The following is a 19,561-nucleotide window of genomic DNA, read 5'->3' as shown; positions in this document are numbered from 1 at the left end:
CTAGACCCCTCTCTACACCTCATTGCCCCCCAAACCCCCAACGGACAACAGGAGACGGCACTCTAAGGGACAAAGCAGGCCCATGCACTATTAATTAGGTGTGTCTGTCTTTTGTGGTGGTCTGACTGTCTCTCAGTTCCAGTGTCTCCCTCTGTTGTGGCAGAACCTGGGGTTAGCACCTGTGGATACAAAACACTGACCTCCATACCCGTACACTGACAAGAAAGGAAAGATGATAAACAAATGTGTATGATGGTTGACCTCCCATGTGGCCCTCATAGAGTTCTGCAAAGAATAAGAGGAGGAAGGGGCGCAAAGTAAAAGGGCTGTCAGTTTTCTGTTCGCAGCTTGTTAATGACATGTTGACTAATCTCTGGTGAGTTTGCACCTTGCACTCATTAGCCACCTGGATAGCATGTGCTGGATGTACAAAGCACTTTAAAGAGCTGAGAGCTGATGTTTTTACTTCTTGGTCACAAAATAGACAATTTCATAAAATGTTAGTAATGAAACTTTTTTTTGTTATAAATTTGTGTATTATTTTTAATGGGTAAGTGCATCCAAAACAAGTAAGAATTCTAGATTTTGAATTCTGGGAACACTAGGTTTTGCCATCGGTTTAGGTATTTTAGGCAAGGATTCCCTTTTGGATTTTAGTGAAAATATAAACAGAGCCAGCTAACCGCTTTGGTCCTAATTTATATTTTCGGTCAGCCTTGATTGTCATTTTTCTTCTTTGGGTTGGCTAATGTGTATTCCCTTAGGGGATGTGAGTGTTTGCGTGGCCTAATAAGCTTTTTCCAGCGCTCTGCACGTGTGTGCGAGGCGTTTAAGTAGCCACTCAGTCTGATCAGTGTTGTGATCGGGTCTGATTAATGCCACTTTGATAGTTCAAATACAGCATGATTGGCTTGCTCTGCAGAATGCTGTTTCCCAGCCCCCGTCTAGGCACCGTTCAATCAAATTACACTCACTCAGACAGAACAAAACAGAACACACTGCTTTGATTTGTGCACACACATTATACGTGCACACACACAAGTGCCAACCAATGTCTACCCTAGTGAAAAATAAATATACTAAAATGTGACCCTGGATCACAAAACCAGTCGTAAGGGTCATTTTTTCAAAATTGAGATTTATACATCATATGAAAGTTGAATAAATAAGCTTTTTATTGATGTATTGTTTGTTAGGATAGTACAATATTTGGCCAAGATACAGCTATTTAAAAATCAGGAATCTGAGGGTGCAAAAAAATCAAAATATTGAGAAAATCACCTTTAAAGTTCTTCAAATAATGTTCTTAACAATGTATGTTACTAATCAAGAATTAAGTTTTATACATTTACAGCAGGAATTTTACTAAATATCTTAATGGAACATGACCTTTACTCAATTTCCTAATGATTTTTGCCATAAAAGAAAAATCAATAATTTTTACCCATACAATGTATTTTTGGCTATTTCTTCAAATAAACCCCAGCGACTTAAGACTGGTTTTGTGGTCCAGGGTCACAAATGTATTTAAAATACATTTATTTCATGCTAAGTATACTACAAATACGTTTACATATTATGGACTTATACCTTGCAGTTGTACTTTTAGCATACTAAATTAGTATATTTAAAGTCTGCTAAATTGGAACAACTAAGTATATATATTAAGTAAACTTAAGTATATCTTTATACTTCACGTCTACTTTTCAATCAAATCAATTCAAATTCTGTATGTAGTGTTTGGAAACTAGTTTCTTGTTCAGTTGTGATCGGTCTCACACGTTAGACACACTCTCCTGCAAAGCAGAATTATTTCCTGTTTGACTCATAAAAATGAACTAATGGGCAGACAATGGCAACTTTATAGTCTTCACGTGAGCATGCTGCCAACCAGGCCGAGGCAAAAAATCTGCGGAAGTCCCACAGCCCTCTCAGCTCCTCTTTACAAACAATCATTACCCCCAATAAAGCCAGCCAACCCTTTCCATATGAGAAACAGACCCTGTGCAACAATTTGTTCCACATCTGTTATGTATAGACACATGTCTCGTGCCTTTTGAAGTATCAAAGCGTATGCAGCAGTTTAGCAGAATCAGCATCATTATGAGTCTTTCTCCTGCATCTGAATTGGAGTCGAACCAGAAAGGAAGTAGGAAATGAAGCTCTCGCAAAGGCCCAGTGTTTCCGATGGGCCTTTAGTGGGCAGAAAGTCTTTCATGGTCTCTTTTGCAATGGAGCAGCTGCTGTGTATGTGCTTCGCATAGTTCTACATATGCAACACGTTTGTCTTTCAGCACACTCTACATATTAAACCGGAGAGAGGGGACCGCAATCGCATCTGTCACGGGCTGCGAGTCCCCTCCTCTGTGAATGTGTATGCATGCCATCGCTGAACTCTTCTTTCTTGAGCCTGATTCCCCTGGCTTTGACATTCATGAAGCTTTATAGGAAACACAGAAACGTTCCCCCCGCAGTCGACGCGTGCATACTTGCATGCGTCACCGCTGCCACGCACAACAAAAGAACAAAACCGAACTGAATCACAAAACTACTGAAGCTTCCTCATCAATCATACAACAGCATCAGGCATTAATTGATCGGTTTAAGATTAATGACCTTTACTGGGTTTTAGGGTTGGTGAATTTAATGCACCAGTCTTTGGCTTTGAAAACACAATTAGATTGAATTAGTCAAAATCACAAGGGGCTAGTTATCATACAGGTGCTGTCTCTCTTGTGCTCTCCATCTCTCTTTATCATCCTTTACTATTCGTTTCTTTTTATTTGCATTACTTTAGATTGAGCTTTCAGATAGCATATGGCACATGCTAGCATATGTCAGTAAATGTGCATAACTTGAGCTAGAAGGTAATATTTTTTTGTATTTATTATGACAAATGCAAATTTTTAGAATTAATTTAGAAAAGTAATAGTTATTGTTGCTGTTAAATCATTTAAATCTAATTTTAAAAAGGTGTTAAATTATTAAAATGACCCATTTTTATTTTATCAATGAAGAGGGCTGTGAATATTTGTGCTATATTAGATTTTGCTAATCTGAGAATTTATTTTTCAGAAAATTGGTCCACTTAGTCTTTCTGAACTCTGCAAGGTGTCTTTATTTAAAGAGTGGTCTTTCCTCCCTTTTTTAAGCATCCTATAGCAAATCAACCTTTTTTGCGTTCCCTCTTTATTTGTTTCCCTCTCTTTCTTTTCATCCTCTTTTTCCAGAATCACTCATCCAGATCCTGCTTTTTGGCTCAGGAGGGTCCACAGCCCATTCTTCCTATGTTTTCCCTCATTTTACCATTCCTTCTTTATTTTCAGCCGCTCAGAAAGAGTGGATCATTTCAGCCGTAATGAAATGACAGGGCAGTATGCCGGGGTTAAGCGGCCTGCCAGTAGCTTGGTGCCTGGTGAGTTACAGAGCAATAACTGTCAGAAGAATTTAAGCCTGTGCCTCCTAAAAACCCGGTGTGCATAATACCCGCTCAGATTTTGACACACGCTATCCTTTCAGGAAAAAACAACACATTCTTGGCATGGCTCAGACTTGAGATCAGAGACTGGCTGATGTCATGAAAACCTTTCCTCCTTTTCGTGGTTTTCTTTTAGAGGAAATAATAAAAGATGGTCTCTTTCAAGTTTAAAACGCTCCTCTTGACCCACTTAAACTGCTAAGAGATTCATTTATGGGAGTGTACAAAAGCTCAGTCCAAGACTGGACCTGTCCCACTCCCACCGCGGTTTTAGCACATCTAACACTCTCTCTCCATTTCTCTGTGTTTCTCTCTCACTCTTTGTGCACGGTTGAATAGTGGGGCCTTTAGAGGTGCCTCCCTCAGGCAAACTAATTCTGCTCTCACCAATCAGAGCCCCACCACACACACACACCATTCACACTTCAAAGAGCCTCACATGCTAACCAACTAAACGATGATGTCATCCCCTGCCCACAGTATTACGGGCATCATCAGATAGAGTGAGGAACTATATTGGGCTATAGATCAAAGTGTCTGCTTTATTTCACCAAAGGGACAGCACAGGGCGGGGGGTATTTTTTTTTCCACCAGGGGAGGTAGATTTGAGAGAGTCTCTGACCCCAGGTCTTTTGCAGAACCTGTGGTGGACTTTATCACCGTCAACCGTTTGTGCTGTTTTACTGCAGGAACAGAGTGCTTTACATCTGTTTATGTTTCCCATGTCTGTTTCACACATTAGGAGGTAACAGGGAGGTTATGGAGAATTAACAGGACTTCTAGAGTCACTGACTGTAATTCAAGGAAAATCGTTATCAATATATTACAGTTAATGTAGAATTCTGTAACACTGTTAGTTTCCACAAAAAATAATTTACACATTACCTTAGTTTGGAAAAGTAACATATTTTGGGAGTTGAAATTAAAAGGATAGTCCACCCAGAAATGAAAATTCTGTTATTAATTACTCACACTCATGTCGTTCCAAACCTGTAAGACCTTCGTTCATCTTCAGAACACAAATTAAGATATTTTTGATGAAATCCAAGAGCTTTCTGACCCTGCATAGACAGTAACAGTACTACCATGTTCAAGGCCCAGAAAGGTAGTAAGGACATTGTTAAAATAGTCCATGTGATATCTGTGGTTGAACCTTACTTTTATGAAACTACCAGAATATTTTTTGTGAGCAAAGAAAACAGTTTCTTCTCTTCCATGTTAATCTTTCGACACCACAACGCAAAAAAAAAGAAAGATCTTCTGGTGAAATATGCTGGACTTCTTCAGTCATTTAGTTGGCATAAAATCTGCCCCCTGCACAATTGACTGCAAGTTGCATTCAGACCTACCTCCATCCAATCAATAACCGATGGATAGTACTCCACACTAGTCTCCACACTACTTTCGTTACTTTAAAAAGAACCCTGGGCATTAACACTTATATGGCTTAATATAATGTAAATTATGTCTTATTGATATATGTAGCAGAAAAGCCATGAAAGACTAGCGTTATTTAAAAAATCAACATCGTTTTATACATATTTTGGACTATGGGGGACGCCATTATTTCATTGACGTGAAATGGCTGCACTCAGTGAGCTACTGTTGCTAACTGTTGCTATTTTTACCGCAACACAACTCGGAAAATAAAATGCTGTTACAATGCCACATTGTGTGGCATTTGGTTATAATTTTCAGTCGAAGGGCAACAAAAGAGGCGAAGAGTATGTCTTCACTGCTTTCCTAGTGATAAGAAGAGGAGCAAAGAATGGGAAAATGCCTGTGGACAAATAAAAGTTCCTAAAGACCAGCGTCTTTGTTCTCTCCACTTCATTTACTGATGCCATTGAGGTTTTTAGTAGAGCACAGCTACTGAAAGTGCTTACAAACTGCAGAGACAAGAAATGCTAGATGCCATCCTGACAGGATGTAAACATGTCGACGCTTGTCATGACGCTGCAGCCACTGAAGGAGTTTCTTAACAGGATTTCACACAAAATCTGGGCGTTTAGACTCCTTTTGGGGGAAAAAATCGATGGTATGACATTTGGTTTAAGCCTACACTTGCATCCATTGCCACCTGTAATTCTTTCAGTAGCTGTGGTCAACGTATCAGTAATTTATTTTGTTTGCGGTAAAAATAGCAACGGGTAACACCAGTAGCTCACCAAGCGCAACCATTTCACGTCATAATGGCACCCCCCATAGTCCAAAATAACAAATCTTTTATGAGTTTTCTCCTACATATTTCAGTAAGTGACATAATTAATGTTAAACCATACATGTCATAATACCGAGGGTTCCTTTTAATATTTGACATTAAAATAATCCATTTGAAGTGGTTTTCCATTTTAAAAGAGTTTAAGTTGTACTTAACCCTAAATATTGCTTTAAAAAAAACAAAACATGCTAAATATATACACATTTTTGCAACTTAACATTTTTGTTAACAAGGATCTTAAAATTCATTGTCACCATTTGGTTCTCACTCATCAATTATGTCACTTTTGCCTCTTTTTGTGTCTTTTTTGTATATGTCTCTCTCCTCTGTCTGTTTTGTCAGTTCTTAGCCGTGTGTATTGTTACTGTGGGCAGTTGACCTCTGACCCCTGCTCTTGTGAGAGACTTTAGTATCTGGGTGCCAAAGGCCCATACGCTGGCATGTGGCCTCCGTGTCACCCTACCCTGAAAAAGAGACAGAGCCGAGGGCCTTGGGGAGCTAAGTGATGTCACCATGTCACATAGCAGCTAAAGTAGATTGTGGAGGTTTTGTGTGTGCACTGAAAGAGAGAAGAGGGGGAGTTTTGCTCCTTTCTCAGGAATGTCTAAATACAACCCTGTGTTTGCAGTCAGCGCTGAAGTGTGTGAGAGAGAGGTGGAAGGGGGTTGTGTTTGATCTGTTTTAATCCCCACTGAAGTTTAACCACTAATTTCCCAGCACGGTGAGCACTCGTATCCTCAGGAGCACTCACTATAGAAACCTCCCCACCAGGATGCTGATGAAAAAAGGTCTAAAAACAAGAGTGCCGCCCAGTTGATGCAACAGCATCTTGGAGTGTGAGAAGGGGCCATCAGGTTTTCTCATAAACGGAAAAACAGCTAGTAAAGCGGTTGGCATGTGTCTTTGTGGCAGGGTGCTGTCACACATAGTTGAAACTGTAGGCCCTCCTGCTGCTGAGCTGCATGTTAAAGCCTTCTTACCCAGACCTCCCAGCTCCCAGCCAACAACCTCTTTATTTCACATGAAAGAAATTCTGGGAGGTTTCTCACTCACTCTATCCTTCCCTTGCCTCCATTTACAGTGCATTTGTAGAATTGGCTTCATCCTACTTTTTTCTATTTTTTTTTTTTAAACTGCGGTTTCCCCCAGTGTTATTGTTATTTAAAAATAAACTTAAAATTATGATTAAAAACCAATATTAAAAATGTTTTCAGTAATTAAAAGATAAACATTAGATGGAAACAATTAATTGAAATCAGTACTAAAGTACTAAAATTACTGAAACTAAAATTGAAATAAAAATAAATAATAATAAAAAATAATAATAAATAAAAAAAAAAAATTAAGAAAATTAAATAAAGTAAAATAAAAACACTTAACAAATTACTATAACTTGGCACTGCATATTACAAATATTGTTGGTTTTTTGACAAATTGCTTTTGTTTCTCTTTAGTAAGCCGCTTTGGATAACAGTGTAAATGTAAACTAAAATTAAAATGAAAAAAGCCTTTTCACACCAAAACCCTCAGGCTTTGAAAAAAGTAAATTCACGTCTGTACAGTAGACAGCAGAAGAAAAAATGTCAACTCTTCAACGATAAAAAAAAATGTTCTATGTTAGATTATCTTGAGTAATTTTTGATTGAGAGCTTTTAATCTCTGGCATTACTTATTTGTTACTTACTTACTTACTCGTCGACTAACGGTTAGTCAACTATTAGGGGGCTAATGAAACCTTACTGTAAAGTGTTATCATTATAATAAATACTAGAATAGTATATAACCATACACAAAATGTGGTTTAAATGCATCTCTTGCATTTTTTTACATTGTAGGCATCACATCAGCTGACTCTTTTCTTTCTCTCTCTCTTTTAGGCATATGAATGGGCGCTAGAGGGCATGCGTCATTTGGCATGCGTTAGTATGGAAGAGTGTGGCATGTCTGAGAAGTGTCAAAGTGTGATCACGTGTTTGGAGACCTATCGCAGTCAGCACCCCCCAATCCCAGACACTCACTTCCAGGAGATGAAGGACCTCGCTGGGGAGCTGAAGAATGAGCAGGGACTCAAGCAGTGGAAGTTTGCCTGGTCCAAGTGTCAGGAGACCAAGCAGATGTTTGAAAAGAAGCTGGAGATGGCCCTGCGCACCCGCCGCGAGAGCGACTCCAAATCAGCGAGGGGTGAATCCTCTCGCCGGAACTCGGACTGTAACGCTAAACCTCAGGAGCGTAGCAGCAGCATCTCCTTCTCGTGTCGAAAAGCGTTCGGCGGAGGCTGGGGCCGGGACAGACTTTCCTCACACTCCAGCACGTCCTCAACTCCTAGCAGTCCTTCAGGGATTCGCATGGACACCCGTGACTCTGCCCGAACCCCAACAGGAACTCCATACAGCATTGAGCATAGAATTCCCCACAGCACCCCTGTCAGATCCAACAGGCTAACACGTAGCATCTCCACAGACGAGTCTCCGCAGCGGCCACATCTGGAGGGGCAGGCGTGTGCTACAAGCCCAAGCCTCAGCTCTATTGAACCAAACCGCAGGGTTTTGCGGAAAACCCAGAGCTTTGATACGGCCGGTAGCGAGTCTGTCTCACGGTATGGGACCTGTCAGAGAACTTTGAGTGAGCCTGCACGAAGAGGAAACACAGGGGTGTTCATCAAGGGTCTGGAGGTGAGCAGCACTGAAGTGATTGATCGGCCATACAGCCCGCGACTACCACCCATGCATGGATGGTCTTCTGTTGATATACACCGCAGTGGGAGTCCTGCACCAGAAACGCGCAGCAAGGGCAGGTGGGTACACTTACGCAAGTGCAAACCCACACTCACTTGCTGTAACGTAAACACAATCAGCCAGGGAGCTCTGCAGGCCATCGACTGAAGCATGCTTCAGCTTAAAACCACTTACTCACATTGGAAGAAATGCACTACCAGTGTGTTGTTGTAACAGAATATGAGCTACAATGCTGCCAAAATGCAGACAAATATATTTAGCCTGGCTCACAGTGTTTTTGCAAGATAGGAACACATTAAAAGGTTTTCAAACTGAGCTCCGGGAAGCCCTTAGGGGGTGCTAAAGGGTCCATAACACAGCAAAAAAACAAACAAAAAAAAAAAAAACTGTCAGACAACAAGCAAGAGAATATTCTGTGCAAAGCTACTTCCAAACAATAATTTATTGTAGCTGTAAATAACTACATGTAAATAACATACTTATACATACTTATTTAAACATACTATGTAAATAATTATTTATATAATTATAATGAATACATTATATAATAATTAATAATATTATATATTAATTATTAATATATACATTTATGTTGCATAAATAATGAATTAGATTTGAAATATTTTGGTAACACTTTACAATAAAGTATCATTTGTTAACATTAGGTAATGTATTAACTAACATGAACAAACAATAAACAATACATTTATTACGGTATTAATCTTTGTTAATGTTAGTTAATAAAAATAGTTCATTGTTTGTTCATGTTAGTTCAACTAATGTTAACAAACACAACTTGTTTTAATAATGTGTTAGTAAATGCTGAAATTAACAGTAAGATTAATGAATGCTGTAGAAGTATTGTTCATTCTTAGTTCATGTTAACATATGTAGTTAACTAATGTAAAATAATGAACCTTATTGCAAAGTGTTACCATTATTATCTTTGTAAATAAATCTAACAGTACAGATCATAATGTCCAGTATTTTTTAACTATATTTAAATTTTATTTACATTTATTTTAATGACAACATAAAAGTTTATTTTTGCAAACAACATCGTTAATGTATAAAAGTTTTTTTACACATTATAAATGGGTTTCTGTACATGACAGTTGGATTATAAATTTACTTTATTATTATAAAAAAAACCCAAGATGGCTTGAAGAACACAGATAAACCATATATTGTTGTGTCATGTGTTTACTATCTTCATGTTTAATCAGTTCCAGTGTTGCTGTTTTTTGTTTATTCAGTCACAGCGATAGCTGGATACAACATATGCAATTAGATTTTTTCCCCAAATTGTGTAGTCCTACACACAAGACATCCAGGAAAAAAACTTTTTTTTTCCCAGCTAACAAAACATATACAGCCTAAATCATGTGCATAAGGGATCTCAATATGTCTCATATTAAACGGTCAAAGCCCCATAATCCTCTGAATCTCCATGGATGTCTTTTCCAGCTGTGGGTCCCTCTGGTCACCCCTTAACCCCCTTGGGAAAGAGCTTGAGATACAGATCGCTTTCCCAGGTGGGCGCTGGTCCTCTGGGCTTTGAAGTGGTGGGGAGCGTGTTTGCGTTCTGCTCCTCCACACATAAAAGATGGATGGAGTTAGCTGATTATATGGACGTCTTAAGGAGGTCTTTACATCTGCGTGTCTTCTTTTCAAAACACATTTCTCAACTTTACTTTCTGAGATTGCAGTACAGAGGTGATGTTGACACAGTTTTTCAGACAGAAATTACTCAAAACATGCCGTTCGCCTCTGTGTGGTCCAGTTACTGCGAATATTTAACGCTGATGGAAAAATTCTGATAAGAATCCAGTTTGAGGTTAATGTAAATACTAAAACATCACATTGTTTTTCTCAGTACTGGACACACACCATGGTTAGCTGTGTGGTGAGAAGGTAAACACGCTGTAAGACAATCAGGCAACAGGTGTTCTATTGCTGTCATTCATTTGGAGCGTTCAGGTTTGCTGTCATCAGGTTGACTTGATGAAGGGTTTAATGAAGAAAGACCATGTGGTCAAAAAGATCTAGGCAGTCTAATTCAAGAGTTAAACTTTGTGTTTAACAAAACTACTGAGTTTAAAAAGAATACATTGGGAACTGTCACAGTGAGCCATCCACTTTCACAACTGATTGGCTTGGGTGTTTCAGTGAGAATACATATGACATCCTGGAGAGATGTGTGAAAGATGTGTCTTTTATGGTTACACAGTCTGACAAAGCTGTTAGGGCACACATGCTGATGTTACACTGAAAAATGTCTCCTATGCTCTCCAGGGAAAAAATATAGTAAAAACAGCAAATTTATTACAATAGACCCTTTTGGAATTACTGCAAATTTGGAATTCTTCTTCTTCTCAAAAATGAATCACATTTTTGAGGGCCTAAACATGCTCAAAAACTCATGAAACTCTGCACACACGCCTGCACTCTGCACACAAAATTTGCATCTGATGTGGGTTTCAGAAGTGGGTTGGCAAAATGGCTCAATAGCGCCACTTATAAAATTTCAACAAACTGCCCCTCGAACTGCCTTTGAACACATTTAAAGGCCAATATCCCATAATAATCACAGCACCACCTGCTGGCAACAAGAAAATTACCTGTTTTACACTAACTTAAACATGCAATGTCCGATCTGCACCAAAGATTCGCGTTTGTTAAGAGTTCTGGCCTGAAGACATCTTAAGGCTAATATTCAGTTATAATCATAGCGCCACTTGTTGGCAACAGGATATGTTATGTTTTACCATGTTCAATATGCACCAAACTTCATATGTTTAATAAAAGTCCAGGCCTATATATGAAAGATATCTACATGCCAATATTTAGTTATAGTCATAGCGCCACCAGCTGGCAGCAAGAAGTTTGGCACATATAAATGACTTTGACGTGTTCCTCCTATATTTACCACTTGAAATGCGTAATGCATTGTCTAAGCTTTCTTTGTCTTTTTTTTTTTAGCAAACTACGCCACATCGTAGATGAGATGGTAACAACGGAGCGGGAATATGTGCGTTCTCTGCGGTACATCATTGACAACTATTTCCCTGAGATGGAGCGTGTTGACCTGCCACAGGACCTGCGGGGAAAACGCAGCGTCATCTTCGGAAACCTGGAGAAACTGGTCGACTTCCACAGCCAGTATTTCCTGAAAGAGCTTGAGAGCTGCTGCAATCATCCACTACGAGTCAGTCACTGCTTCCTGCGACATGTAAGAGACTTTTGTTTTTGTTTCCACAGTCTATTAATTCTAATGGTTCTTATTTTTTCTGGACCCTTTTAATATTTTCAGTTCTATTAGAGGTCATTACAAATTAAATGTCACAAATTGCATCACATTTTCATTGGAGATTAAACAAAGGGGCTTAATTTGTCAGTGCTCATCTGTTCCCAGTCCATGACCGACTCATTTTTGACTCGCCGCAACTTTAAAACCATCCAGAAATACTCTTACTGTGTTTACTTTCTCTTTTTCTTTCACCCTCTATGAATATGGGAATCAAACTGAACCACAAGAAGTGATTCTAAAGTCTTGCAAGACCACCAGCTTACATCTCCTTTATTTTCTCTGTAGTTGTGGTAAACTAATAGTGCTGGCTCACCTAAAGAGCTCTAATTTATGAAGGCTTCACAGGCAGTGATTCACTGAAAAAAGAGAGAAAATGCACAGAGGTAGGCAGTTTGGCCTACAGCAATGACCTACTATTCCAAAATCGCTTATGACATGTTTCTGGCGCGGCAAAACCTGCCCCGAAATGACTGCACACTCCATATGAACCTGAAAGTCATTATAAAACAATTTACCCGAACACAAAAAACTCTTTCCAAACAAAATTTAACCTGGAAATGATTTGGGGAAAAAGCTCACTCCCTCCATTTCCGCATCAACAAGAGAATTATTGTTCAAAATATGAATACGGAAATGTGGATGATAACTCTTAAAATGTTTCTCTTTTGTGTTTTTTCTATAAAAAACATAGCAAGACCAGTTCAGCCTGTATGCTTTATATAGCAAGAACAAGCCAAAGTCAGACACACTTCTGGCCAGCCATGGAAACAGCTTCTTTAGGGTAAGTAAATGGATCAATGCTACACTTTAAACCACTTACGATAAGCTTTTAGTTAGTGTCTATCAATAAAATCTTTCTGAGCACATTCATCACACCTCTTGAGTTGAAACTGTAAAATCTCTCTCGTTTCAGCATAAGCAGCTGGAGTTGGGCGATAAGATGGACCTGGCGTCGTACCTGCTGAAGCCCATCCAGCGCATGAGTAAGTACGCCCTGCTGCTGAAAGACCTGATCAAAGAAGTGAGTGAAGTCCAGGAGCAAGAACTAGGGTACCTACGGGCTGCCGCAGAGATGGTCAAATTTCAGCTTCGACATGGAAATGATCTGCTCGCCATGGACGCTATCAGAGATTGTGATGTAAGTGGATAAACACACCATTTCACGCTTGTGACATAGGAAAGCAAATGATCTTCTACATTACTATTTCATATTTGACATCACGCACTCTTCCAGGTGAACTTGAAAGAGCAGGGGCAGTTGGTTCGGCAAGATGAGTTCACAATTTGGTATGGCAGGAAGAAGTGCCAAAGACACGTGTTCCTGTTTGAAGATCTAGTGCTGTTTAGCAAACCCAAACGCATTGAGGGTGGCCTAGATGTTTACATATACAAGCACTCTTTTAAGGTAAGAACCTAAAGAACATCCGAAGTTCAGGAGACAGGAATCATCTCCAGAAAAAAACTCACATTCTTTTATCTCCTCTGTCCTATGTTTATATCAGAGAAGGCTTTAGTTTAAAAATCTGAGCATCAGTTTGTTCTCATGCATGTCAGAATAACAACAAGAGGCCATGAGCCCTTAATATTAATTGAGATGACATGTGAATATCCTTGCTGTCTTTCTAGACGGCTGATGTGGGTATGACAGAGACGTCGGGTGAGAACGCTCTGAGGTTTGAGGTCTGGTTCAGGAGGAGAACTTCAAAGAACCAGACCTACATTCTCCAAGCCAGCACCGCCGAAATTAAACACGCCTGGACCTGCGACATTGCACGGATACTATGGCAGCAGGCCACGCGGAATAAAGGTGGGAAAGAAAAACTGAAGCAGTTGAGCTTTAGTAAGTCTGAATTTGTTTTGTTCAGCATGCTGAACGTGAGACTATAATTGCAGATAATATTTCCTGTCACATACCATCTTAGCATATCTAAGGATTTTTATAGCATTTCATCTGTAAAGGCCTCAGGCAGATAGGAAGCTATTTAAAACACCAGTCACACCAGTATTGTGTTTCTACAGTTTGATATGAGTGTGAGAAAACGATGCAAATCCAAGGCTTTGTTCAACCTGTATTTGCATAGATTTACTCTCTAACAAAACACTTTTTGCACTTTATTTGTGCTTTTCTGCAACTTAATGTCAATTACTGGAATGTCAACTGTATAGTTACTAACGCCAAATTATTTATGATATTATCACGTGTGCAGTGTTAACATGATATCATGATATCACAGTTATCACCAATACAAGTATACTGCAAAAACCCTACTTCTGATTAAACATGTTTCTATGTGTGTATGCAGAAATTCGAATGCAGGAGATGGTCTCTATGGGAGTTGGCAATAAACCCTTCCTGGATATTAAACCCAGTGATGCTGCTATCAATGACAGAGCCATTGACTACATTATGAAAGGCAGAGGTGAGCCTGTTTAACATGACACACTCATCAGAAGTCAAGTCTCATCAAGTCATGAAAGAGAACTTAGTACTCACATGCCATTTGACAACTGCTTTCTATGTGGAAGTTTAAACGAAAATGATTCAAAACACATGATTTCAGCACAATAGACATCATAATCAAAACCAAGTGTTTTTGAGCAAAATATCTGAGCTACACGCTGTAAAGGCACAGCCCTATTCTAAAAAGGGGGCGGGGTGCTACAGCTCATTTGCGTTTAAAGAGACATGTACATAAACAACGTGTTTCTACTTCTACTCAGAAGTAGTGGAATCATTGATCCGTGGGGTATTTTGAGCTGAAACTTCACAGACACATTCTGGGGACACCTGAGACTTATAATACATCTTGTAAAAAGGGGTATAATACGTCACCTTGAAAAATAAGCAGCAAATGATTCTCTAGGTTGATTTTACTAACATAATTTTTTTTTTTCTGTTACAGGGGCCAGGACGAGAGCCTCCATTGCTGTCTCGCTTTTTGACCACTCAAACCCATTCAAACGAGCTGCAGTAAACACTCCTGTCAGCGGCCCCCCGGTGTCTGGTGGCCCCTCTTCTTCCACGCTGCTCGGGCCCTTGAATCTGCATATGTACAGCAGCCAAAGCCTGTTAGCAGGGGAGAGACCTCTCATCAGCCCCTGTATCGAGGAAGACGAGCTGGAACACGAGACCAGCAGTCAGCCATCTATGAGTATGTGTAATAACCTGTTTGAAAGTGTTGAACATGTTCTCATAAACCACATGTATAACACGATGTTGATCTTGTGTTTGTAGCTACAGAGAGCTCAGGGTCGTCGTCTCACTGTCTGTCAGGTAGTGGCTCGAGCGGGTCAGACAGCGGATGTGTGTCCAGTCACCTTCCCGAGGCTTTGTCCGAAGAGCCCAGCTCACCGTGCGACTCCTCCTGTTACTCCTCCATCACCTCTCCCACCCAGGAGAAACCCTGCTTTAACAGCCAGTACATTTCAGCGGTTAGTATAGCATGTGTCCATTTCAGATTGCCAGTATTTTGATTGCACATCTTCAGGCTTTTGCCAACATCAAATGACCTAACAGTGTCCCTAAGTCTACATTCACATTAATCTGGATGAATTTGAAAAAGCGCATTTTTTTTCTCTACCTTTTGTCCAATAAAGATTTTTGAAGATGCTGCCCAAGGTCAGAAATGAACTTTTCCATTAAGGGGCAATATTTGACCCCTGGAATTGATTTACAGGGGCATTTTTTTTTATTCTTAAGGGCAATTTTTATAATCACCTTATTATTATAATAACCGTACTATGTTGTCTTTAATGTCAAATACTTAAATTTACCCAATTTACTTAAATCAATATTATAAACAAGAGCTCATAGGGCTGCAGTATTATGACAGAAATCGTTATTGTAGATTATTGCTCTTTATGTTGTAATAATGAAATATTAATGTTGATATAGAAAACAATATAAAACAATTTTGGGCTGTTATGGGCACGTCACATTCTGGCTTCACAGACAAACATGTTGGTCCACAACGTTAGCCTACTCTAGCACAAGTTATGCAAAAACTCTTGTTATAATCATCAAAGCTACGATATTAATCTTTTATTTACATCGTATCTGCACTGTTGTTTATGATGAGGGAGTATGCGCGAGTATGCGCAATCAAGTAAGCTCCGGAGTTTTCAACACTGACTAATCTAAGCACCTCTGATTGGCCAATGTATTCTGAAGTTCAACAGAAATGCATCTGATTGGTTAAATTGGTTCAATACTGCACAAAACAGTGCATAAAAGCAATCTGATGCCATGTGACCGAATCTAAATGGAATCTGTGAATCGACACTTTTCATTAATTTCAGCCGTAATACATTGTTTAATTGTGCAGGGTCATTTTTTGCCCCTTTGTCTTGAATTTATGGGGCATTTTTGCCACAAGCCCTTGTTAATGTCTGACTCTGATGCTGTCCTAAGTAGACAGTTTTCACACTGTAGTGTGGACTGTGAAAACATCAGTATTTGAAAGTGATGTTGCATGTTTAGTCTGTTTTACCAGCATTGTTGTGCCTGCAGTTCACTGTAATTATTTTGCTAAAGATGTATAGTAAGTTTGAACAATCTTCATATTGCATTCCTGCAAATATTTTTTACTTGCTGCAAAAGGTTGTTTTAGCTCAAATGCAACCTGGATTGCAGCATTGACTTTTTGCTAATAATACCAAAAGAATACCGGAAGAACTTTATGTCTGTTCCTCTGTACCATCAGAAAGTGTTTTAAAACAAAAACACCATTTTCAAATATATCCAGATAAATGTGGACAGCCTGATGCAGAAACATGTCATAACACCCATGCTTATGCCATCACTAATAAAACACATTGAAGAAAACACTGATCACCAAAGCCTCCCCTTTAACCTGTGATAACACCTGCGTCCATCTCCTTCTCATCATAGGGGGAAGCTCAGGTGATTGGCCCCTCTACTATAGTGTGAGCTCAGTAACCACTATTGCAGTAAGTCTGGCTTTCGCTCCATGACATCACACTTCCATAGCTATGTGCATTAAAACTCATCTCATCTTATTAAAGATATTATTCATGCTTAAACTAGTGCTTTTATACACATGCTTGTATGTAATGCTTGTTATTTTGTCCTGCTTTGTCCTTTCTTCAGGTTTAAGACCTGTCAACTCAGATTGAGAAGAGACCGAAGAGGAGTACAGAGCTAGTATTTATTGTTCCCATTGAGTGCCGGCAAATCTCATGCAGCACTCAAAATAGCACTGTTTCTCTTTTTCTTTTTTAAGCCACTTTTAGCTTCAATAGCTTTTATATAAATTTAAAAATGATCTATAAAATTGAATAAATATTCTTGTATTTATCTTCTTTTCAGATGTTAAGATACAGTAGTGTTCTCAGCTGTATTATTAAGTGTAAATACTGTAGTAGTGTACAAAACACTTCTGAACTGTTTCGGTTATTCAGTTCCCACTCTTTTTGTTGGTATTGTTGTTGCCCACTTTGCTGCAGACTTCAGCTGGTTTGATTTAGAAAAAATGCCTTATTGTCAAAGGGCATGTTTAGATTTCTAAGCATCAGTACACAGGTGTTAAGCAATGTTTGAAGCATTTGTTGTAGAGTTTCTGTTCTTTCTAGTGTTTCCATAGTTTGTGGACCTGTAGTCAGTCAGTATGTTGTATGATGCAGAATCAGAGAGTGTTCTTTTATATGATACGACTGACCTCAGGTCAGCTCTGCCCAGCACTGCTGCTCCTGGGTGCTGGACTGTTTGGAAATGGTGAGAGTTTCATTTCAGTTCTCTTATTTACATTATTAAGTATAACAAAATACAACATGTAAATTGTAAATAGGACATAGCGTTTAGGAAGTAATGTTTATACTTGTATTAACCAGTCAACATGGGAATCACTTAAGTGCCATTCTTTGTTGCCAAGCCCAATTGGAAGTGTACAAACAAAAGAAAATAATAATAAAAAAAGTGTTGCAAGTTCTACTTCAAGCCGAAGCATGAGTATGTACTCAAGTGTTTCATTTTTCAATCTTAATAAGTTCACACGGAAGTAATAAAGATGGATTGCTTTGTACCGATAAGGGAAGTGTGTTTTATTTGTTGTCTTTAATCATTTATGATTGACGTACAGTAGAAACACATATCCCACAAACCCTGCAGGCTGGTATTCAATTTCTGCACGCTGACCGAGCTAAGAAACAGATTTATTGTTACTAATGATGTTATTGTGCCTTGGGGCACAAACAGTGTGTAGTTTAAATGCACATTCAAATACATGTAAACACAAGCAGTGTGAGAAATGATGCTCAGTTCAGTTTACTGGACCATTTTAGCCTGAGGAACAGTCATCAATAGCTTATTCAAACTAACTCTTTGTGAATAGCTTGTTAAAAGCAGCACTACATTGTGCCCCATGCTTTTTATAATAAGATATATAAGATAAGCAACAGACATGTAATGAGTTTAAACAGACTAATAAGAAAATACTGTGCCTTTGCCTCTGCAACTACAGTTACCTTTAAATATAGTTAAGAGGGCTGGGTTTTGACACAAATTCCATTCAATTTCTTATTTGATTCAATATTATTTATTTTGGATATATATCAGGTACAGTACATCTCAAAATTTCTCAAAAAAAAAAAAAACCTCAATTAATGCTGTAAAATCCTACTACATTACTGTAATATTGAAAGTTAAAATTAACTATTTTGTACACTGCTTTGTGTTTAACTTACACAAAGTTTTTATAATAATAAAATTACATAATTATATTTCTACTCCAATTCGACTTTTGAAATATAAACGCTGGCTGTCGTAAAAACTTGACAGATTTATTCAAACATAAATTAAATATTGAAGAAAAGTCCAAATTATTATGTGTCAAAAAATGCTTCTCTCTAGAGATAATTTTTCTAAACGACTAAGGAGTTTATGGTTACACAACATGTTTTCTTCCCCCAGAGGTAAATGTTACGTTTCATTGTTTACATACTGTTATATTGAAGTCTTTGCACGGTTAAAACACTGATGACACACATGAGACAGGATACTGATTTCGGTAAGATGTACCAAAGTCTGTTACTCTTTCTTTTAACATACCTTCAGATATTTATTCATGTTTTTTATTTTGTGCTGAAACTGGTATAAAAACGGACGAGACGATTAACGTTGACCTGTGGCGCTTCAGCGATCTGTCACTCAACATTAAACAGCGCCAAAATGGCATTTATTGTTTTGGTTATTGTAATAAAATGGACAGAATTTGAAATCACGGTTTGGTCAGTTACCCGGATGCGCTGCCATATTGGAGATACTCAGATGTAAACAACAGCATGGGTTGCATGGTTAATGCACTACTGAATATGTTGTTCTGCTAATTTAAAAAACCTGCGGAAGCTGCTAAATCGCATAGAGAAGGACTTAGCAAGCAGGAAAGGGTGCAATATTTTGACAAACTAAAGTTAATAGGTGGTAAAGATATGTACGAGCAGTATTAATTAAGATATTAGCCTAATATTTCTACTTGACCGAAATTATAAGAACAAATGTTGTCAAAATTCTTACCCTGGTTTAGTTTAGCCAAAACACCTTTTGTTCCTCAGACAGTTTTTTACACTTTTCTCATTAAATTTTAGTAGTGTGCAGCACAAAATGTTTTGCTGGTCCGACTGATCAGTACAGCTTAAAACATGACAGTAACTGACCATTTTCAGCAGCAATAATCAGCTAAATTTGCGAGTTTGGTTCAGTGGCATTGTTTACGTTCAGAGTCACCAATACGGCCGATTCATGGCGCATTGTAAAAACATGTAGTTAACATTTTCTTTTTGCTGCTTTTCATATTTCTCTA

At 38.6% G+C, this 19,561-nt stretch overlaps 1 protein-coding gene across 3 annotated transcripts in view; it reads left to right on the top strand.

Moving 5' to 3' along the window:
- Positions 1-17,785, top strand: part of plekhg4 (pleckstrin homology domain containing, family G (with RhoGef domain) member 4) — a 67,577-nt gene extending 49,792 nt beyond the window's left edge. Inside the window, exons 14-24 of one of the 3 annotated variants that reach the window (XM_051116136.1) lie at positions 7,577-8,493; positions 11,417-11,666; positions 12,436-12,525; positions 12,658-12,882; positions 12,979-13,149; positions 13,371-13,551; positions 14,048-14,164; positions 14,648-14,896; positions 14,980-15,176; positions 16,636-16,694; positions 16,855-17,785. In XM_051116136.1, the coding sequence (XP_050972093.1) occupies positions 7,577-8,493; positions 11,417-11,666; positions 12,436-12,525; positions 12,658-12,882; positions 12,979-13,149; positions 13,371-13,551; positions 14,048-14,164; positions 14,648-14,896; positions 14,980-15,176; positions 16,636-16,674 (2,436 nt within the window). In that variant the 3' untranslated portion in view covers positions 16,675-16,694; positions 16,855-17,785. Of the gene's footprint in view, positions 1-7,576; positions 8,494-11,416; positions 11,667-12,435; positions 12,526-12,657; positions 12,883-12,978; positions 13,150-13,370; positions 13,585-14,047; positions 14,165-14,647; positions 14,897-14,979; positions 15,177-16,635; positions 16,695-16,854 lie in introns of all 3 variants that reach the window. The other 2 variants (XM_051116135.1, XM_051116138.1) reach the window with 2 other exon arrangements.
- The last annotated feature ends 1,776 nt before the right edge of the window (positions 17,786-19,561 follow it).

The sequence above is a fragment of the Labeo rohita genome, chromosome 7, assembly GCF_022985175.1.
Source record: "Labeo rohita strain BAU-BD-2019 chromosome 7, IGBB_LRoh.1.0, whole genome shotgun sequence".
NCBI lineage: Eukaryota > Metazoa > Chordata > Actinopteri > Cypriniformes > Cyprinidae > Labeo > Labeo rohita.
The sequence above is the reverse complement of the archived record's forward strand: the minus strand, read 5'-3'. Positions and strand labels throughout refer to the sequence as shown.